The sequence below is a fragment of the Eublepharis macularius genome, chromosome 4 (genome assembly GCF_028583425.1).
Source record: "Eublepharis macularius isolate TG4126 chromosome 4, MPM_Emac_v1.0, whole genome shotgun sequence".
NCBI classification, from domain to species: Eukaryota; Metazoa; Chordata; class Lepidosauria; order Squamata; family Eublepharidae; genus Eublepharis; species Eublepharis macularius.
Genome location: NC_072793.1, coordinates 168,316,819 through 168,340,176, shown reverse-complemented (window position 1 = coordinate 168,340,176; position 23,358 = coordinate 168,316,819). Strand labels below are relative to the sequence as shown.

Genomic DNA, 23,358 nt, shown 5'->3' with positions numbered 1-23,358 from the left:
AACACTCTGTTCCCCCACACGCTCCTCGGAGCCCGGAAAATCCTGAGCGGCCCTTGGGGCTCGCAAGGGCGCCTGGGAAGTGAAGTTCTCAGTAGAGAACAAAGCGTAAAAATTCGTGAAGATTTGAGCAAAAAGGTTTCCTCTTCTGTCTCTTCTGCAGCGGTCCCTCATAGCAAGCTGCCCCACACAGGGTCAGAATTGCCTAGCAATCTTATCTTCCCCAAATACTTTGGGTTTGTTCTCCCGCTGGGGTCTTGGTTGTTTCAGGGAACTACAATTCCCAGGAGGCAGTGCGAGCAGCAGCGAGATCAAGCCAGTGTTTTTTTCCTAGAGAGGAGGCAATTGGAGAGACATGGAGTTCAACGGGGCCTTTCCTCTCCCTCGGTTTCCTCCGATGGAGGGAGACTTTGGCTTTCGCCCGTCTGCGGGCAAGGTGCGTCAGGGGTGTCATAAGCAAATGCTGCGGGGGGGGGGGGCAGAAATACGTGTGAACGGGACGGAGGATGCAGGCAGGGCGAGTCGAGGGAGTGCAGAGGGATCTCTGTGTAACCCCGCAGAGCCCTGGCCACGTAGGTCCCTCTCCTAAGTGGCCTTTCCCAATATGAGAGTTGGGGGTGATTCTAGCTGATAAGTGACAGTTCCGTTGTGGCTGAGGAAGAAGGGAGCTCTGACTTCTGAGCAAACACAATTTATGCGTATTTCTGGGATGCAGGGCGGGGAGAGGCGAGGCAACAGCAGACCAGGGTTGTTTACATTTCATTGGACTTGACCAACAGAAGCCCAGTTCTGTGCAATGTTCTGGCTTTCTTGGGGACTTTCAGTATATTATACCTGCCAGAGGCTGGGGAGGGTTTTCTTACCGTTGGTTTGCTCTTTTGCATTCATTTAACCAATCATGGCTGGCCAAAGGGTGTGCAGGTTGGTTTCTTGAATTCTCAGGAAGAAGAATGGATGATCAAGTGGGCAGTATTTTCCTCTTTCAGACCTCTGCAGTGTCCTTTGAGGAGGTGGCCGTGTTCTTCACGGAGGAGGAGTGGGCTCTGCTCAGTCCAGGCCAAAGAGAACTCTACTGGGAAGTGATGCAGGAAAATTACGAGACCGTGGCCTCTCTGGGTAAGACTCTTTTCCCTTTTCTCCTGAACATGGAGGGAGTGGCAACGTCCTTTGGCCCTCTTTGATTTCAGATCTCACATTTATTTCCCACAAAAGAAAAAATGACCTCCCACACTTGGGGACCTCCCACACCCTGAAAATGAAAGCATTAGATACATTCAGGCTGTGAAGAGAAGTCTGTTGATGAAGAGGGCTCTGATCAGGAGAGGCGGACGATATCCTGTTAGGTTCGTGGTAGCAAATCCCTGCAGCTCCTGTTTCATTCTCCCATCTTTTTATTTTGACACAGAGTGGCTCTCCCCCAGCACTTTGGTTGTGAGAGTGAGGCTGATGGGGGGAGAAGAGACTGGTATTGGTGATTAGACAAGCAGAGAAGGGGCCCTTGCTCTATGGCAGAGCTCCTGCTTGTGGAAAGTCACTGGTTCAATCCATGCCAATTGGCAAAGGGTTTAGAGAGAAGGGTCTTTGGCTGCAGGCCTGTGAAAGGCCCCTGGCTGAGGCACTCCGCAGGCACCAGCCATTAGTATGGAATCTGCTGGGCTTGATGGAAAGCTCCAGGCAAAGTTGTGACAGAGGCGAAAATGAAAGTCTCCTGTGAACTTTCTATTTCCTCACAAAGTTGAGGAGGAAGGGAGGTGGGATGTGGAGGAAGAGGAACCAGAGAAGAGACTCTGCCACCAGGTTCCAAGTGAGGATTGGGAATTTTTGAAGCAGAACTGCTTCTTCTTGTAACATTTCTTCTGTTCCTTGTCCAGCTGAGAGCAGTGAGAAATAAACCAGGCCAAGCCAGGCCAGTAGCCACTTTGTCCAAGGGCACCACATACTCTCAGAATATTTAGTGGTTCCAAGATGGATGAGGAGAGCAGTTGGACTGACTTCGCTCCTCTCTGTTCTGTATTTCAGGGTATATCTGTCAGGTAGTATGGAAGAATAACGTGAACTTTGACTTTCTTCCCTCACCCTACCTGCACCAGACACTTCTCTCATTATTTTCCCAGAAAAATAAAATAGGGCTTCCACTTATTCAGTTGAAATCTCTGAAAAGTCATCTCCCACACCGTGCAGTTTCTCTTTTTAAAAGAGTGTATGAAGACCCAGCAGGTTTGCTCCAGCGACTGGTCCAGGATCAGTTCCACATGGTGACCAACCAGGTGCCCTGGAAGATTAACACAACCGGGCACGGAGGCTGAGGCCTTCCTGTGATGCTGCCTCCTTGTACTGGAATTCAGGAGTTTAGTGCCTCTGAATATGGAGGTTCCCTTTAGCCACCATGGCTAGTAGTCATGTATGTATTTCCTGTAGGTCTGACTTGCTTACTCCACACACCAATGCTGTAGCTCACTGTGGTCATGTGTTTTCTTTTGAGTGACGCTTGCCACAGACATGGGACTGTCACTTCCCTTGCAAACAGCAAAGGGATGTTCTTCATTTGTGCTCTGTGTTCCTTCCTAGCTGGGACCCAAAACAGCTTACATGGTTCCCTTTGCCATTTTATCCTCACAACAACCCTGAGAGGGTGTGGCTGGCCCAAGGTCACCCTGGAAGCATCCTTGGAAGAGCCCTGGGTATTCAAAGTTGGGTCTCTTACATCCTAGATCGACACTCTGATCCCTGCAACCCCACTGTCTCTTAACAGCTCAGGGAAGTGGCTTTTAGGACACCTTTGTTTTGGAAAGGAGGGGATATTTCCCACCCTCCCTGTCTATGCTGCTTCTTGCAAATTTGCTGACATTGCAAAAAGCACAGGGATGTTCCTGAGATAATCTGGGCCAGGAGGTTGAGATTCCCTTCGTTTCGGGTACTGTCGTGCCTACAGTCATCCAGAACTCGGTGGCCAAATGCCAGCCTTCTTTTATCATAAGGTATGCTTGCCTCGAACACACAGACAGAAACATCCTTTTGGCAACATAGACCAGATCCCAGCCTGCTCACCAGCCTCATCGCTCGCTGCACTTGCGGTATTACTTTTTAAGGGCTCTTCCCTGTAAGTTCTGCACATTGACACCCTAAATAGTGTTTTGGCCATAGTTTTCTGCAATAATGTCTTTGTAATGTATAATGAATTTTCAGATACATTTCAATACCTTTCCTTCCTCCATATCTTCCTTTGCTGCTTCCTCTTGAGTATGATTCCAGTATGTATTATACTCAAGACGACCTCTTAACTGGCAAGTGACTCCTGGCGAAGTGATCTCCTGGAACCTCCTTCTCCTTGCTATTTCCCATTGTTACAGATGGGAGCCCACCTTTCTCGCTTTCTTGCCAACCCATAAGCCACAGTGACTGCAATATTACTTGAATTGGGGTGTGCCCATTTGAGATATTTAACAGTAGTTTGAATCCTGAATGAGCAGCTCTGCCTTGGGTTGCTATCCTCAAAGTGGGGACTGAAGATATTCCTACATTACAGCTCCATACTACACAGGCCAGTTCCCTTGGAGAAAAAGCCTCCTTAGGAGGGTGGATGATGATACCCCACCCTCTCTAGGCTCCACTCCCAAATCTCCAGGAATTTCCCACAACAGAGTTGACATCCCCAGGTTTACCTATTGACAAATGAGTTGTAGCTATACTAGATGAAGCAACAACCTCAGAGATCATCCTTTCCTGGCAAGCTCTAGGCAAAATTAGACATTTACAACCAATGTCAAAGCCCACTTTTTTTCCCCTATGTGCCCCCAAACGGCTTACATGGTTCTTTCCACCTTTTTATCCTCACAACAACCCTGTGAGGTAGGTTAGGCTGAGAATGCATGCCTGGCCCAAGGTCAACCGGCAGATTTCTGTGGCAAATGGGGAATCAATCCTGGATTTCCTACAGCCTTGTCAGACCCTCTACTCACTAAACCACACTGGCTCTGATAGCTCAGGGATGTTCTTAAACCCCCTTTGTTTAGTAAAGGAGGGGCTATTTCCATTTTCTTTCCCTGTGCTGCCAGCAGGTGGCCAATTTTGAGACCCCGAGCTTTGTTTTTAATGAGTTATGCCTGCCCGAGACAAATGTAGGTTCCAGTGCAAATTGGGGAGAGAAGCGGTACTGGAAATTACCAGGGCCATGGTTGCCCAGTTGGGGCACAGCAACTCCCATCATCTTCCTGAAGCTGGAGAACAATTTTGAGGCTCCTAGCCTGATTTTTGGATGAGCTGTGCCTGCCCCAGACAACCATTGCAGCCGAAGCAAAAGGCAAGCGGGTAGGGGGCTTGGGGGGGAACTGCGTGGTCTAGGATGTGGCGATCCTTTTTGTTTTTCCTACTGCAGATTCCACAACCATCCTGAAGCTGGTGGCCAATTTAGAGGCATGTAACTGAATTTTCTGAGGAGTTACGCCTCCCGCAAACTGACAGAGCCTTTTATTTATATATATATTGAATTTACCAACTGTTCTTCCCTGGGTGGGTGGGTAATAATAATATAATAGTAACAGCAGTGTGCTTATATACTGCCTTTCTGGACAGATTAGTCCTCTCAGAGCGGTGAACAGAGTCAGTGTTGTTATTATCCCCACCATACAACTGTGGAACTGGGACTGAGAGGAGTGGCTTACCCAAGGCCACCTGCTGAGCTCGTGGCAATGGTGGGTGTCGAATCAGCAGTGAGCTGATTTGCAGCCCAGCCACCGAATCACTACGCTGCAGCAGTGTGTAATGAGGTTCATGTAGTCTCTTTGCTTCCCATCATAGCTTCTTTTCAAACAAAGGTGGTGCTTTCTTCGTAGCATTCCTGTTTTGATGGCTGCCCCATTTATGATTTTTACAGGCAAGTAACCACAAAGAGTTGGGGGGCTTCTCATTTTCTTCTCCCCCACTATTCCTTCCCTTCCCTGAAAGCCTCAATAGCCGCCCCCCCACTTTCCTGACTCCCTCTCTCCTTCCCACCCTCTCTCATTCCCACCCTCTCTCTCCCCACCCTCTCTCCTTCCCACCCTCTCTCTCCCCACCCTCTCTCCTTCCCACCCTCTCTCCTTCCCACCCTCTCTCCTTCCCACCCTACCTTTATCTGCCCCCATCCATCTTCAGCCTTCCTTTCTTCCTCCCCCTGGCAGCCTCTCCCTGGAAACACGATGGCCCAGTTGCCCAGGGATCCATTTCTGCAGGGCTGAACTAGGGTGGTGTGCAACAAAAGAAATGGTTTGAAGCTGGATCTGGGTTCCAGGGATCTCCAAAACGTTGTTTCACGGAAATCGAGGTCAGATTCACACTGATCTGGGTTAGAGAATCTCAGATTTATCGGGTCACTATTCCCTATAGGGGAAAATATCCAGGGAGCTGGGTGGGCATTTTTCAAGCTAACCCCACCAAATTTGCATGTAACCTACTCCTGACTGTCACATAAACACCTCCACCCAGTTTTAGGAGGGTTGGACCCTGGGGTTTTATTCTTTGGACCACTGTCTGTTGTTTCTTATGGGGAAAACATTTCCAAGGCTTTTAAACTCTGTAGCTCCTCCGTGCCTCACTTGGGATTCTTTGGTTCAGCATGGAAACTCCCTTGTCGATCCCAGTGAGAGTCCTTTGTCAAGCCTGGAGCTTAAGGGGCAGCTGGAGGCGGCGGCTGCTTGAAGAACTGTTTTGAAAGTCGGGTGGGGGGAGGCATAGAATGGGATAGGAATTCACTCTGCCTGATGCGTCATTCCCTGCCCCACCAGCCTCACGTCAGTCTCCTGCTGTGGTGAGGACCTTGGATCCAGCACCATTTGTGCCGCTGCCTGCCCTTTCTCCACTGCTGCCTTTTCACTCGCTGCAGCAGCTACCTGTTACAGTCAGATAATCCAGGCCAACTAAACTGGGTTCTCTAGATTGGATCTGGGGTTCGTCCTGGGGAACCTGCTTAACCGGATTATGCCGAATTGGCAAAAATCTTTTTTTGCCAGTTCCCAGATCCAAACTGCACACCCCTAGGTTGAACTCACAAGGCGTTCGTGGGGGGGGGAGGGTCACCTCACTTCCCACTATATCCACTTCCCTAACTTCTTCTCTTCCTCTTCCTGCCAACCCCCTTTTGTTCAACTTTTTTTGCTTCTTTCTCTCCTTCTCACCCGCCAGCTAAGCTACCTGTATCTGCCCACCTGTGGTCAGCTTTCTCTCCTTCCCTCCCCCAGGCACGGTTCTGATGTGCCAGCCCAGCTTCCGGAAATGCCAAAACACCCCTCAAAAGGATCCTCACCCCCCTCCAACCAGGGTTGGAAGGCTGACAACACTGTCATTGCCTGGCAACAGCCAAAGAAGGCCTTTGTTTTCTAAAGTGTTTCCATCTGTTTTTCCTTTTCTGTCAAGAAAAAAATATTCCAGCACAGCAGGGTTTGAGTCCAGTGGCACCTTAGAGACCAACAAGATTTTCAGAGTGTGAGCTTTCGAGAGTCAAAGCTCCCTTTTTCAGACAAGAGAGCGTCTAGCCTCATGCATGCTGCTGGCCCTAGGAACAACTCCTCCAACAATATTGTCAGCCTTCCACAGCGCACTCTTAGCCCACCAGAGGAATCTGTTCTTTCACAAGGACTATTTATCCTTCTGCACCACAAGATCTGCACGGATGATACAGTTCTGTGGTGACTTGGAGGCCTTTCTGCATGGGAAGTACTTCCAGCGAGCCTCAGAACAGAACATGGATAGACAGGCAGCATCTTCACAACACAATAACTCACATCGTCCCTTCTGCCTCCTAACAGACAACACACCGCCTACCAATTGCCACCCACCCAATGCTACAGGAGGAAAGCCTCCACACGCCCCCCCCCCCCACATAGATCTCTCTGACAGCACCACTGCTGACCCCCTCACTACCAAGCTCTGCCAGTTTATCCTCACTTGCTTCAGATTGGGTGAAGATCCAAATCAATGGCACGGCTATGGGCACTCTCATGGCACTACAATATTCCAACATTTTTATCATTGACCTGGAACAGTGCTCTCAGCTCCAATCCGCTAACACCCTCCTGTTCTTGAGGTTAACTGATTACATTTTTATCATTTGGACACATGAGAAAGCAGCGCCAGTGGGATTTCACCAGGCCTTCAGCAACTTCCACCCCACCATCAATCTGATCCCATCAATCAATCCACACAGGAAGTACCTGTGTACTGACCTGTGGGCCCGCTGAAGTTTAGAGGGCTTTCTGGGCCTGCTGGAGGGGAGGAAAGTTTAAAGGGGGAAAGCGCTCCCAGTGCTGTTTGCAAACGGTGCGGGGAGCATTTTACCCTTTAAACTCTCCCTCCTCCCTTCAGCCGGCTGGGAAAGGGCAGAGTTTAAAGGGTAGAAGGCTTTCTGCGCCATTTCCAAATGGCGCAGGGAGCATTTTACCTTTTAAACTCTCCCCTTCCTGCAGCCAGCAGCGAACGAGGCGGAGGGGGCCCTTCTTGCCCCTCAAATGGCCACTGCGGCAGCCATTAGAGGGGCAGGAAGAGCCGGAGGGGGCAGCTCCAGCCTTCCCTGCTGCCCAGGTGGTCGCTGTGGCCACAGGCAGTGGCGTGGCAGCAGAGGAGCCGTCTCTGGGTGTCCCGGCCTCACAAGGGCCACTGCCGCCACAGTGGCACCCTTCCGCCACCCAGCTGATCAGCCTCCCTGCTGGCCAGGTTAAGTGGGGCGGGGGGGCTTGCTCCTCCTCACTTCAGTATGCTCCAAATCTTTATGGAGCATCCTGAAGCAAGCTAAATACCAGATTCATGAAGCCACTTGCCACTTCAGGGTTCTGGTTATTCCGGATTTTTTTCCTGCTTTGAGTAAACCCGAAGTGGGAAACCTGAATCTTTTAGGGGTGCACACCCCTACTCTTGATCCATTTGTTATATAAGGGGTTATATAGTTAAAGTCTTTAGCACTGATATTCATAAAAACCCTTATATGGTAACTCCTGGTATATGTCAGGCTCTGCCAGGGGAGTCTCCTAGACTGCTTCACTTCATCAGACCAGGCTGTATGAGTTAAAGGTCTTTATTAAGAGATTGCCACCATTAGAGCACAAGACAAAGCAATTGCCAGGAATGCTAGAGTAAGGGCTAGTGGCCCAGTTATACCCTCCTCTCTCGTCCCCCCTTTTTGAGTAAAAGTCTTGGCACACATTTTCTCGCGGGAAAGCTGGAAGGGGGAAGAGATGTAAGCATCAAAGCTCCAAGGTCAGTCGGCTGATTCACAGGCGCCTCAAGATAAGACAGCTGAGTACAGGATAGCAATAACATAGAAAATAGCAATAGGCTAGCAGAACTACAAACTCTCTATCCCCCCATCCCCCACAGTAAAAGAAATCACTGAGTACGGCAGACAGGTCACAGGTCTGCCTGACAGTATATATCTTAAATTCAAACTTAAGTCGCTGCTAAATAACTTTATAATATGGAACAGTTCAAGTTCTTTCCTTATCTATGTTTATGTTTGTGGTTATTGTTGTTATTAGTGTTCATTGTTAAAGAAAAATTCTTTTTTTTCTTCTTTACGAAAATTTCAAAAAATTAAAAAAAAAGAAACACCTTATATCAGAAACCTACTGATTGGCAAACATATCTACATGCCTTCAGTTATCATCCTAAATACACCGAACACTCCATCATCTGTAGCCAAGCTCTATGTTACAACAGCATCTGTTCCAATCTCTCTGACAGAGACTCTCACCTACAGGATCTACAACAGACATTTTTGGAACTACGTACTCACTTGATGTAGTAAGGGAAACAGATTGACAAAGTCAGAATGATACCAACGGATAAGATAACCTGTTACAAGACAGGCCCAAACAAAACAACAATAGAACACCACTGGTAATCACGTAGAGCTCTCAGCTCAAACCAGTTCAGCACAGTGGGAGGCAAACCTTTCTTCCCATAGAGAACCCCCTAACTTTAAACAACTTCTCCCTCATAATACTGTACTTCCCAACACAGACTCTGTGGACAAAGCCTTCAATAAACCAAGATGCCCACTCTGTCCACATATTTAATCTGACAGTACAATAACTACACCTTACCAAACCAGTTATTCCATCTCTGGTTCATTCACTTGTTCATCTTCTATCAAGTGTCAGCAGTGCCTCTCTGCTCTCTACATTGGACAAACAGGTCGGTCCCTATGCAAAGAATAAATGGACATAAATCTGACATTAGAAATCACAACACTCAAAAACCAATGGGAGAACATTTAAATCTTCCAGGACATTCCATTGCTGAGCTAAAAGTGGCTGCCCTCAAACAGAATCTTCAAGGGGAGATTACAGTGTGAGATTGCTGAAATAGGGTTCATTCACAAATCCAGAACAATGGACTCCCCACCCCCACCTCTGGGCTGTATAGACTCTTAGGATTTTTATCACTACAGATGTTAATTTCTGCTCCAGTCAAGTCGCATTGTACCTTTACATCATATCTTCCCTTGGTGCACCCCTCCCATCTAATCAAGCTGAATTGTACTTTTACATCCTGATGCCCTCCCTTGTAATAAATAAATAAATGGTATCTGAAGAAGGGAGCTCTGATTCTAAAAATCTGAAAATCTTGTTGGTCTCTAAGGTACCACTGGACTGAAATACTGCTGTTCCTACTGGAGACCAACACAGCTACCCACTTAAAACTATTTCAATAGAGTTCAGGTTTTTTTTTTTAAAAAGGCATTTCATTTTCTGTTTTGTCTCTATGTGATTCATAGAACCATAGGGTTGGTAGGGACCTCTAGGGATTCCTAAATTAACGCTAGAAAACACATTAACCTTTTAGCAACAAAAGCATGGAATTCCCTTCCATCATGTTTTGGTGACCTCATCCACCTTTCCAAGACAGCCTGACACAAGGTTAGAGATTGCTGAGGTTTTGCCAGGTCCCCAACTCCTCCTGCAGAAAGTACCATTCACTATTGAGTGTATCTGCTAACAGGCAATTTTTCCTTTTCCTTCTTATTTGATTTTTGTCTCTTTTCCATCTGCAGATCTGAGGGATGTGGTGATTGAGAAGGAACCAGAAGGAGTAATTGTGGAAAGAGATGAAGATCTGCAGGTAGAAGCAAAATCTGGGGTTCGAGTGGTACTCAAGAGGGAGTGGAGGAGCAAAGAGAAAGCAAAACAGAAGCAGAAGGAGGAATTGGTTGCTCATCAGAGTAGGAAGATACCTGAAGTCCCAGCCCAAGATGAAATCCAGAAGAGAAAGAGAGGGCTTAAGGGTCCAGTGATTGTGAAAGGGTTGAGCTACAAACTCAAAGGTAAAAAATATCAGAACATTACAAAATGCTGGAAAACACATACATGCTTGGAGTGTGGAAAAACCTTTCAGAATAGCAAGCTAGCTAAACATCAGAGAATGCACACAGGACAGAAGCCATATAAACGCTTGGTGTGTGGAAAGCCTTATGAATGCTTGGTGCGTGGGAAGAGCTTCTCTCACAATAGTAGCCGAACTATCCATCAAAGGACTCACACAGAGGAGAAGCCATATAAATGTTTAAAGTGTGGGAGGAGTTTCTCTGAGAATGGCACCCTAAATAAACATCAAAAGGTTCACACAGGGGAGAAGCCTTATAAATGCTTGGCGTGTGGGATGAGCTTCTCTCACAATAGTAGCCTAATTGTCCATCAAAGGGTTCACACAGGGGAGAAGCCATATAAATGTTTGGAGTGTGGAAAGAGCTTCTCTCTGAACAGTCACCTAAAAAGACATCACAAGGTTCACACAGGGGAAAAGCCTTATAAATGCTTGGAGTGTGGGAAGAGTTTCTCTGAGAAAGGCAATCTAAATAATCATCAAAAGGTTCACACAGGGGAGAAGCCTTATAAATGCTTGAAGTGTGGGAAGAGCTTCTCTTGGAAAGGCACCCTAACTAGACATCAGAAGGTTCACACAGAGGAGAAGCCTTATAAATGCTTGGCATGTGGGAAGAGCTTCTCTCACAATAGTAGCCTAACTAGCCATCAAAGGACTCACACAGAGGAGAAGCCATATAAATGTTTAAAGTGTGGGAGGAGTTTCTCTGAGAATGGCAACCTAAATAAACATCAAAAGGTTCACAGAGGGGAGAAGCCTTATAAATGCTTGGCGTGTGGGACGAGCTTCTCTTACAATAGTAGCCTAATTATCCATCAAAGGGTTCACACAGGGGAGAAGCCATATAAATGTTTGGAGTGTGGAAAGAGCTTCTCTCGGATTAGTACCCTAACTAAACATCAAAAGATTCACTCAGGGGAGAAGCCTTATAAATGCTTGGAGTGTGGAAAGAGCTTCTCTCAGAACAGCCACCTAAAAAGACATCACAAGGTTCACACAGGAGAGAAGCCTTATAAATGCTTGGAGTGTGGGAAGAGCTTCTGTCACAATAGTAACCTAACTAAACATCAAAAGATTCACACAGGGGAGAAGCTTTATAAATGCTTGAAGTGTGGAACTAGCTTCTCTCAGAACAGCCACCTAAAAAGACATCACAAGGTTCACACAGGCAAGAAGCCTTATAAATGCTTGGAGTGTGGGAAGAGCTTCTCTCAGAACGGGAGCCTAACTACCCATCAAAAGGTTCACAAGGAGGAGAAGGAGAAGGAGAAGAAGCCTTGTATATGCTTGGTCTGTGGGGACAGCTTCTCTCATAATGGCAACCTAACTATCCATCAGAAGGTTCACATGGGAGAAGCCATATAAATGCTTAGAATGTGGAAAGAGGTTTAGTGAGAGCAGCAGCCTTTCCTTACACTGCAATATTTACACAGAATAGCCATCTGTGACTGATTCAGCTTAAAAAATGCTGGGTACTGCATCCAGCGGAAGGGTGGTTGTTGCTTGAAACAGCAGTAAGGAGTATTATAGGAGATTTATCCCTCGTTTGTTCCATTGAGTGTACAAAGAAATCTGTACAGGACAAGGTGAATTGGACACCAGAGTGTCAAAAGGTTTTTGAACATCTTAAGGCTATATTAACCACGAGGCCAGTGGTGAGGGCACTTGAGTTTCCTCAGACTTTATATACAGATGCTTCCAATCTTGGTATTTGGGTGGTGTTAAGCCAGTGTGGAGAGGATGGTCAGCCACACCTCATCCTTTATCTTAGCCAAAAACCTGTAGACAGAGAGCAATATCTCTCTGTCATTGAAAGGGAATGACTAGCTATTGTGTGGGCTATAGAGAAACTAAAGCCCTACTTAGGGGGGAGAAAGTTTACATTATACACGGACCATTCACCTTTGTGGTGATTGAATCAAGAACTATGTGTTAATGCTGTTTAATATTTAGTAATTTTTGTTTCGCACATGGCTTGCCCCATTGCAGCATCGAGGTTTACAGAACCACTCCTAGTGCAATGGTTTTTAAGAGTGGGATATGTGACAAATTCAGCTTTAAAATGCTGAGTACTGCATCCAGCAGGAGGCCAGTGGATGCTTGAAACAGCAGCAAGGAAGGGAGGATGATTGACAGACATGCCCCTTCCCTCTTCTGTGGCTAGCCTGAAATGGCAGCTGGGAGTGATGAGCTGACAGTTAGTGCTAACAGAATGAGGAGTTGACAGTTGAAACAAACTGAAGAGTAAGGAGTTGCAGCCTGGCATCGGACCAGAGAGGGTCGGCCAGAGAGTCCTCTTTGTGAGGAAGAAAGAGTAAAGCCTACCGTTACAGAAAAAAATATTAGCGTTATGAAGCACTTTTAGTCCTTGGACGAAAGTGGGACAGACAGCACTAACTTTTGCTGAGACACAAGAGATCTGGGAACTTGTAGTGGGCCAAGGAAGTGGGTAGAAAGGAGTCTCCCCTTTGGCCAAAGGGTTATAGCTTTGGCCTAACTATAATTCCTGCCCAGTATCTGACTCAGTGGAGTACCCTGAGGTCTGCAGAAGAAGGGAAGATGTGCTGTGTGTGTGCCAAAATTGGAGCGCCTAACATGTGAAGGAGCATCAAACAAAGGAAGAACTTGAAAGATTTTAAGTCTGACACCAACCTTTCTCATCTGAGTTGGCAACCTAACAATACCAAGTGTTTTGTGCCTCATGTCAGTGAAGTAATCTGTGCAAAAACCTCTGAATTCATTTTCAGTCTTCCGTGCAGTCCCACATGGGGGCTGCGCACATGCAGGCCTGCCAATCAGAGGTTTTTAAGCTTTTTTATCCACCAGAGGGCGCCCTTGCCTCTCCATGCGCATGTGTGGCTGCTTTCCCATTGAAACAGCCCCTAGGGAGGCACGACACTCTCTCACCCTCAGTTCCTCTTTTGCCGCCAGTCAGAGAGGTTCTTAGCGAAATTATGCTCAGAGAGAAGGAATGTTTTTCGCCATTTTCATCTAGGAAAATTGTGAGTTCAAATGGCTGAGAAAGCGTTGTTCAAGTATTCCACCTAGTGCAACACTAAAATCACCAAGACAGATGGGTACGCCCTGTATTTGATCTGCTTGGGAGAAGGGCATAATACCCAAACTTGTAAACAGTGCCTGAGCTTTACCCTCAAAGCCCATGCAGAGAGGGCCACTTGACTGAAAGCATCATTGTGGGAATGGGCCCTGGCGTGATCAGAGAAACTATGTCAATGAATTTATGGGTAGATCTATGGACTAAGGATATAAAATGTGTGTCCGGGGTCTGAGTCCCAGCCCCCAGACTTGCCAGGAGGGAGCAGTGGGAGGCAACCGGGAGGCAGCAGCCCTACCACCCCAGCCAGCAACCAGGTCCAGAACCTGCCCACTCCAGGGGGAAGGGGCAAAAGGCCAAAGCCTCAGAGGGCTGGAGGGAGCAGGGAGAGAACAGCCAGTCCCACCCTCCAGGGGGAAGAGAGGGGGCTAACCAGGACAGAGGAAAAGGGCCAAGGCAAGGGGAATAGGGGCCCAGCAGCAGCCCAAACAGAGCCCTTACCAGCCAAGGAAGAGAAGCAGCCACTACAGCCCAGAGCCACACCCCAGCTAGAGAACAGCAGCCTGGTTCAGGAGCTGCTAGGAGCCAAGCCCCTCCAGGTGGAGCTGCCACAGGCATTCTGGGGGAGGAGATGGGTAGCCCCACCCAGCATCAATGAGCAGGCAGCCCAGAAGCTGGCCAGGGCAATTCCTCGTGAGCAAGGCCAGGCAAGCTCAGCAGCGCAGAAGCCGGCTGGGGCAGCTCCTTGCGAGCAAGGCCAGGCATGCTCAGCAGCACAGAAGCTGGCTGGGGCAGCTCCTTGCGAGCAAGGCCAAGGAGACCTCAGCTGGGGATGGCTCACACTCAACCCCACCCTGCCAGTAAGGCAAGGAAGCCTGGAAGGGATTAGTGATGGGAGGGAAACACCTGAGGGAAGGCACAGCTGGGCCCAGTCAGGAGAGGGAACAAGCCTAGAAGGAGGGCGGGGCAGGGAAAGGAAACCCTATATAAGGTGGCTGGGAAGAGCTCTGAGGTGGTGGGTGTGAGGAGTGATGATGTGGAGTGAGAGCAGTGCAATGCAAGAGTGGAGGCTTGGAGGAGAGTTCTGGAAGGAGGAGATGATGGAGGATGCAGAGGGCAAGTTGGCCCGGTTGAGCAGGCTGGGAGGGAGTCTGGGTGATGTAAACCGCAGGCTGGGAGGGAGTCTGGGTGATGTAAACCGCCCCTCCTTCCACAGCAGGGTACTGCAGCATCCCTGGCACCCCTCTGATGTCAGGGCCGGCCCAGCCAGCACCCTGCCCAGCGGCGGCAGCGACAAGCCCTGACAATGTACAGGCTGTCAATTACAAAATTGGTACAAAATGTTTTTAGATGGTACACTACTACCAAAGACATTGTGAGAATCAGTAAGGGTTATAGTGGACAGTGCTCAAAATGTCAATGCATGGATGCAACATTTTATCATATGTGGTGGACATGTAAGAAAGTGCAAAAATATTAGACAAAGATACATGAAGAGATGCAGAAGATTTTCAAACTCGGATTTGAGCTAAATCCAAAAAGCATGCTATTAAACATTTTACCAAGTAATGTCAGAAAAGAACAGGGATATCTTTTCAGTTACATAGTGACAGCAGCAAGAGTGCTATATGCAGCCAAGTGGAAAGTAGATATGTGCCCTGATGTGTCAGAGGGATAGATAAGATCAATAAATATGCATCAATGGCTACCTACTTCAGTGCATGATAGACCAATAGCTGAGTTTTGGGGGAAATGGAAGGATTTCTTTGACCAAAATTAAGATTAAGGTAACTCAGTACAAAGATAAGATAAAACAGGAAAATGGTTAACCAAAACAGTTGATATTAAAGATTGTATGAGTAACCAAGGAGAGGGAAGGAGAGCTAATACACAATTAAGCTCTGTTATACATTTTGACTGTATCTTTCTATTAATTTAATTTCAAATGTGCTTGTATAAGTTATAAACTAATTTTAAATGTACGGTCTGTATAAGTTTGTATAAGTTTTAAACTAATTCCAAATGTAGTGCTTGTATATGTTTTTTATGCACTTTCTATTGTTACATCTTTTCTTTTTAAATAAAATTTCTATTAAAAATCAAAGGGGAGCCCTCTAGAAAGAGGACAAAAAGTACAAGCACCTGTCTTCAAAGAAAGATGCATCCAGAGCAACTTCTAGTGGGGAATGGGTAGACCAGGAGATGCTGGTAATTGACCACTCCAAGAAACCATCAGTGTGTTCAAAGACACCATCAATGTAGTCGTCAGAAGAGGAGGGAGAGATTCCCCAAGTGGGATAGTCAACCCGCCGGTTCTCACAGACGGAGCGATGCTCCCATAAGTGCTCATTGTGGCATCACCACGAACAACCTCACTACGAAGTGGACATGGGAAGGTCACACCACACAGATGTGATATCCAGAGACCCGTCTCCAAGACCAGTGAGAAAGCAACACTTCATGACCAGCTTGAGGATGACCTTCCAGCTACCAGAGCTGGACTTTGAACCTGACCCATACCAAACAGGTGACAGTCCAAATGTGCCATCAGACCCATCACCTGATGAGGCAGTGGAAGAGCGAAAGAGAATTTTTATGCAAAGTGCTCTGCTTTCAAATTATTTTCCCTTTCAGCTGACACCCCATAATAATTAAGACACCAATCAGTGATCAGTAAAGAATTATGAGCTTTATTTATTTATCAATAAAACCCAGATGCTATGTCCTCATTTAGACGTGTGCACCCAGAGCAATCACATCAGAGAATCTTGTATACTCTTAATGCTTAATTGTTTATGGGTAAAAAAGCAGGTCTGGGATCGGTTATTAGATGTGTGATACAGTAAGTGCCTCCAGAGGACTGATGAGAAAAGCTTGATTGGTTTAAAGTGGATCTCACATTAAATGAGTAAGTATGCCTGGCCCAATTTTAAGGCCCTCCTGACTCTGTGCCTCATCTTGTTATAGGTGCTGTGTTCTGTTTATGTAAAAAGGATTTGTCCTTTTGGCTCCCACCTTTGCTTTTATAGTGGTACTGTTGCTATATGTCTCTGGATTAAGGATGGGTCTCTCAGCCATTCCATGGCCCAATATGAGGCATTGTTTAGGATATTGCAGGGCTTGTGTGGACTAAGCCGCTGGAGTTTTGTCCCAGTTTGAGAGAGGAGCTTTTATTGTTAGAACTGGTTAAGAGTGAGTGATTCCACATACGTTGGATAATGCACTTCCAATCCTCTTTATAGATCATTTGGAATGGATTTTTTTGTGTGCGGAACAAAAAATCCACCTCAAACGATTGATAAAGTGCATTGAAAGTGCATTATCCAACGTGTACGGAATCAGCCCACGTTTAAACTGCCTGAGATGTCCCATAAATGCCACAAAACTCTCCCTCTGGAAATCCAGGGTTGCAGAGTTTGATGTGAATGTTATGAGTAAAATGTGCTTGCCTATCAAATAAGGACCTTCTCCTACCAGTCAGGATGTGGGTGAAATATTATTTTTATAGTGCTATTTCCAAAATCAATTTGTTTCCAATATGTCAGGACTGAAGCATTTGAGGGATAAAAAAAATTTAGAGAGAAAGAAATCAAGTTAGCTTTGCATATTGGTGATTATTATTTTTTTACAGGCCAAATTTATACAACACCCAAAGTAAGAGGTCTTGTTAATTATGGGATTCTTTGGGAAAGTGAAATTTGTTGAGAAGAACAATTTAACAGCACTGCCAGTTGGAGATGTTTTTAAGAGGCTATTTGTCTTGTACTACCTTTTTCACATCACATGATAATTTAGCACTATATGCCTCTAAAATATAAAGGATGGTTTTGTTGAAAATTCACCATCATATTATTCAACATTATTGAGGATTTAAATGGAACATGGAGGATTCTATAGTCCCTAACTCATTAGTGAAGCATCTGAGATCCCTTCCCTACAATACAACCTTATCTGAGTAAAAGCCTTTTTGAATAATTCAGTTTTGTATTGTTTATGGAAAGCCAGGAGAGTGGGGGCTCTCCTGACCTCCTCAGGCAGGGCATTCCACAAGGTAGGAGCCACATCAGAGAATGCCTGTGTATGGGTGAAAGGTGATTTATTTCAGAGTACTTTGTGTGCCAATTCAACCCCCCCTTCAGCCAATAACCTCACACAGAATTAAGACACCAAACAGTGATCTATAAAGAGATATGAGCTTTATTTGCCTATAAAACTCAGATGCATATCCTTTCTAGAATATATGCATAAAGACCAGTTACATCAGAGGATCTTATATACCCTAAGCACTGATTGTTTACAGAATAAAAGATCAAGAGGGTTAATACAAACATCTTTTCAGAATTACATTTCCCATAATACATGACACCCAAATCCTGATTGACAGGACAGTCAGATTTCAGTGTAATATAAACACCTCAATTCTGAAGTCACACTTTTGTTATGGGTTCAAAATGCTTCTGGGAAGTGACACATTCAAGGTTAAAATGTTAGTTGCAAAGTGAAAACGAGAAAATGTTTATAGTTAAAAGGAACTTTCTTGCCTCACTGCAAGATTGAGCTGACCTGTAGTTCAGTCTCTACAGTTAAGGAGAAAGAATCTGCCTACCTAGGCAAATTTGCCTCTTGTGTGGATGATCGACTTCAATAATGTTCACATAGGATTTTAAGAGAGGGGCCTTCGGAAAAATCCCTTAACAATGAGCAAATGTTGATTTTGCTCATTTACAGGGTGGCACCTGCAGGAGACCCTGTTCAGATGAGCGAAGCTGCTGTGGAGGAAAACAGGAGGAGAGGCAGTTCCATATGTATGCTGGACCAAGGCTGTAAAGAGCTTTCTATATGATAGCCAATACCTTAGAATCAGCATCATAGAATCATAGGGTTGGAAGGGAACTCCAGGGTCATCTAGTCCAACCCACTGTACAATGCAGGAAATTCACAATTACCTCCCCCGCACACCACCACTGACCCTCGCTCCACGCCCAGAAGATGGCAAAACATTGTCAAGATCCCTAGCAAACTGGCCGGGGGGAAATTGCTTCCTGGCCCCAAACTGGTGATCAGCATGACCCAGGGCAGGTAAGAAGGGGCCACAGGAACTAAGCTCTGAAGTAACCCTTCCCTCCCTCTAGATCTATATAGGTTCACAGAATCAGGATTGCTATCAGATGGCCATCTAGCCTTTAAAAACCTCCAAAGAAGGAGAGCCTACCACCTCTCGAGGAAGCCTGTTCCACTTAGGGACCACTCTGTCAGGAAGTTCTTCGTAATGTTTAGCCAAAAGTGAAGCACTCCACTTGTCACTCTTCTCCAAGAGGATGAGGAACCATTAACAAGCACTCGTTGGGTGCAATCTGTCAACCAGTTACAGTTCCACCTAACAGTAATATGATCCAAACCACATTTTACCAACTTATCAACAAGGATATTATGTGGAACCTTATCCGAAGCCTTACTGAAATCAAGATAAACTATGTCTATAGCATTCCCCTGATCCAACAAGGTAGTAATGTTCTCAAAAAAAGAGATTAGTCTGACATGACTTGTTCTTGAAAAACCCATGCTGGCTCTTAGTAATCACAGCCATCCTTTCTAAATGTTCAAGGACTGACTCGTAATTTGTTCTAAAACTTTTCCAGATACAGACATCAGGCTGACAGGTCAGTAATTACCTGGATCCTCCTTTTTCCCCTTCTTGAAGATGGGGACAACATTTGCGCGCCTCCAATCTTCTGGCACCTCACCTGTTCTCCAAGAATTCTCAAAAATAATGGATGAAGGCTCAGAAATTGCATCCGCAAGTTCTTTTAGTATTCTTGGATACAATTTATCTGGCCCTGACGATAGAGTTGCCAGGTACCCCTTACCTCCCATCAGGAGTGTGGAGTACCTGGTACTTACCTTGTGCCAGGCATGAGGTTCATGTGCGTCCCGGAGCCCGCATGATGATGTTACTTTCAGAAGTGATGTCACCATGCTGGCCGCGCGAGTGCTCCTGTGCTCTTCATGGGGCCTATCCAGCTGTTTGGGGCCCAAAATCAGCCCCAAACAAAATGCAGGAACACTCCTGTAGGCCATCTCTCCCTCCTCTCTCCAGCCACCAACTGTCCACTTCCAACCCCCACTGACTCGCTCTCCCTCCCATCACATTCCACTCCAGAACTCGCCCCTCCCCTCTGCAGCCCATAGAAAGGTAACTCCAGAAACCACAAGGGCGTTTCTCCACAGTAGGGAATGAGCAGTTGTGCCCTCTCTTTATCGCCTGTTACAATGTTACTTTCCTCTCCCTGCAATGGGTTTACCATGTCCTTGCTCTTTTTCTTACTTTGATCATAAGCAAAGAACCCTTTTTTGTTGTTTTTAGCATCTCTTGCTAGCCTATTTCCTTCAAGGTTTGAGGAGGCTGGGGGAAGTAGCCCTTGATTCAGTGGTCCAGAATCAGTATCTATGGGGAGATCCTGGGACCGATTGCTTAGCATCAGAGGCTCAGAAAGTCTCCAGATTTTCCTGCTCCTGCGGGTTACATTCTTCCATGCACCCGCCTCCTGTGTTGGGTGCTCCTCCAAATCCTGAGATACCTTTCCCTCCTCCTTCTGTTGCCCTCTCAAGAGCACTTCATGCATTCTGTCCATGAACTCTTCACCTTCCCTTACAAAATGGAGTGTGGACAAGCATGTCTCCTCCTCCAATAGGGCTACCAACTTGCACTTGCTTCAAGTGCAATTGCTGTTACCCTCAGGGAAGAATACAAACACGCCAGAGACTTTGCATGTCACTGCCTCAGCTTCCTCACCAGCCATACTGCTGCAATCCATCTCCTGCTATAGAACGTAAGAGCTACTCGGTTTCTAACAATTCAAGGCTCCCCCAGCAGAGGGCGGGGCCAGCAGTCAGGCCCAGGCAAAAGAGAAAAACAGAAACAACACCGACTCAAACACACTCACCCCCCCCCCCAAAACACTGTACTCCCACATAGTAACCTCAGCTAATTGTCCCCAGCAGTTAAGGAAGGCAACACAAAAACACTCACCACTCCAGCAGCTCTTTCCTGCTCCTCCTCAGAGCCTAGGTGACTGTGGTGTGCTGAGCACAGTAACTGAAAGGTAACCAAAGGAGTAACTGCAGGATGGGATTGATATTCAGGCTTCTGCTCTCTCCTGATAACAGCCAAGCTGCAACATTTTGCAACAACTAGAGTCTCCCAGTTAACTTAGACGGGAGACCTATGTATAGTGCATTACCATCTCTGTCCCGTGAACTGGTCTGAATCCAGACTGGAAAGGGTCAAGACAGAGCACTAGAGTTATCCAAGAATATCTGGAGTTTGTGAAAAGTTGTCATATTGCCAATTAAATTTCTATCTTCCCCTTTGAAGACCAATAACTAATGTAATTTATCTTTTTCTGTATCTCTTAGGGCTACATTCCACCCATCTTGAACTCCTTTCTCCCTACGTTTTTCTGACCATGGGAATCTCCCCAGAATGACTTTGAGTTTGTTAAAATTAGCTTTTCTAAAATCCAACCTATACATCTATGTTCAGCTTTTCCCTTACTAAGATCTTAAACTCCAAAATCATATGGTCACTACTACCCAGGGTGTCTACTACTTTTACCTCATCAACCAATTCTTCCCTGTTTGTGAGAATCAACTCCAAAATAGCAGACCTCCTGTATCTGTCTCTACCTCTGGAAGATGAAGTTATCAGCAAGATAAGTCAGGAATTTACTAGACATGTTTTTAGCAGAATTGACTTACAGCAAATAGGCTAATTGAAATCTTCCATGAGGACTATGTTCTGTCTCTTTGAAAATTTTGTAAGCTGGTCTAGGTGTTATGCACAAACTTGTGCCTTAGGTGTCCCTCTCGCCAATCACAATAAGAGACACACACACCACGGAGTCCTGTAGAATGAAGCAATATATGATTGTTTAATTTAAACAATGGAGGAGCCCTTTTACACAGGAGTAGGTGGTCTCCTTGTGTCCAAATCTCATCAAAGCTACAATAGAAGTGCAAAGCAATTTATACCCTCAGGTTAATTATAATAATATCACAATATTCTAATATTTGTTATCTTATTGGCTCGTAGTCTTTGACACAGGTATCTCGGGTCAGTTCTGATTTGAAGACGCAATTCTGGGTCGGCCCCCTACTTGGGGGAATTCCAATTCTTGCAGCTTCTTATCTTGTCCTCATTTAGGAAGGACACCTTCTACTCTTTTGCCCACTTCCTTTTGCCACTGTTACCTTCGACGGCACCATGAAGTCTCAATCTTGCAGCCTTGGGGCCCTCAGATAACTGAAGTCCATGGGCAGAAAGGAATGTTTCCCCCATTTCTGCCCTTTCTCCCAGTTTTGCAGCCTTGAGGGAGATAATGCCACAGGTGGCCAACCCAGCTTGCTGCATAAATCAGTTTCTACAAAAGGCTCTCTGGTACTGATTCCTATTGGAATCCTATAGAATAATATATCATATGTGTAATATTTCTATAAGTGCATCTCTACAAGTAGTATATTTTTAGTCAGCATACATTCTTCTCTGTTCTTCTTGCTTCAAGTGTCATATTCTTACAGGTTGCATTACAAATACTACATTGGCTCCTGAGCATAGAAAAAGAGCAAGGCATGTAATATTGAAAGGCACAGAAGTAGTATATAAAATCCCTTTCTTCAAATCTATATCCATCATAGGAGTACATCATCCAAGTCCTCTGCCTGACCTGGTGGTCTATAGAAGACCCCCACCATAATATCATTATTATTTCTTCTTTTATTTTTACCCAGAGGCTTTCATCTTCTTATGCTATTTCACCTCCAATTGGTTTTAATGAATTGGTTTTAATGAATCCTGGGCAGGTTTCCCTTCTGTCCTTCCCAGTAAGTATAAATGATCTTGAGCCAGAAAGTACTTTTGTTTGCCTTATCCCTGACTAGAAATCCATCTTTTGACATTACATTAAACATGGGACACAGAAACTGTCAACATTCAGTATTCAAAAGACTAAAGGAACAGCTTCTTTATTCAGTAGCTTGTGTAACAACACATTGCTAGTAGAGAATATGTACATTAGACCCCAATTGTTTTCCCAAGACACCATCCCAGTGGTTTGTGTCATTATAACGAATAACTCGGCCTGGATAAGGTTTCTGCATCAGAGTCTCCCACCTTCTGTCTTGAGCAAAGCTAATCTTAATTTCTAGAGTGCTGGAGAATTCAAAATGCAGATAATTATTCAACAAATTAAGCTCCCAGCCCCCCCCTGCAATTGTACTAAGTTCTCCTGCAGTTATGTGCACACCTGCTGGGGAGAAACTCTGCTGAATTCATGAGATAACCGAACAGAGAGTAGCACGAGACAGTGAGAATACCAAGAATAGTCATGAAAACTAAGGAAAAAACAGTAATTAAATATATATACTCACATTTTTACTTATTTAGAAAATTATTTAAAGACATACATATTTGTATACACCAGCTGCCTCTCAGATTCAGACACGCAAAGGGCAACACCCAAGACTGTACTAAAGTGCTAATGCATTGATATAGTAAACAATTTGAAAAATCCTATGAGCTAAATTCTTAAAGTGCTAGTTCTATAACATAATTCAGTAAGTGGGTTTCCGATGACTCACCCCGGATCCCACAGCACAGGTGCGCTCTTGCGCCCCTAGCAGGGATGAGAGGTGAGTTCTCAGAACCAGCCTGCCCAGGAGGCCAGCGCAGCAGTAGCACGCTTCTTGCTCTCCTCCCCCCTCTCCAGCCTCACAGTTCAGCCGTCAGGGCTGAATCAAGTGGCAGCCAGGCACAGGATCCGCCTGGCTGCTGGCTCTACTTCCCCGCTCCCACTGCAGTCCCCGCGCCTCCATCCTGCCCACCCGTCCAGTCTGACCCAGATTGGGGCACACTGGTTGGCCAGGAGGCACAGCAGCGCCCAGCTGCCTACTCCCCTCTC

The 23,358-nt window shown here is 46.0% G+C and overlaps 1 protein-coding gene across 1 annotated transcript in view; it reads left to right on the top strand.

The window, feature by feature from the left end:
• The window catches only part of LOC129327171 (zinc finger protein 345-like), a 36,711-nt gene extending 21,268 nt beyond the window's left edge, over nucleotides 1–15,443 (top strand). Inside the window, exons 6-7 of the mRNA XM_054975651.1 lie at nucleotides 4,596–4,600; nucleotides 10,479–15,443. Coding sequence (XP_054831626.1) covers nucleotides 4,596–4,600; nucleotides 10,479–11,712 — 1,239 coding nt within the window. The 3' untranslated portion in view covers nucleotides 11,713–15,443. The remainder of the gene's footprint in view (nucleotides 1–4,595; nucleotides 4,601–10,478) is intronic.
• Nucleotides 15,444–23,358: the final 7,915 nt, after the last annotated feature.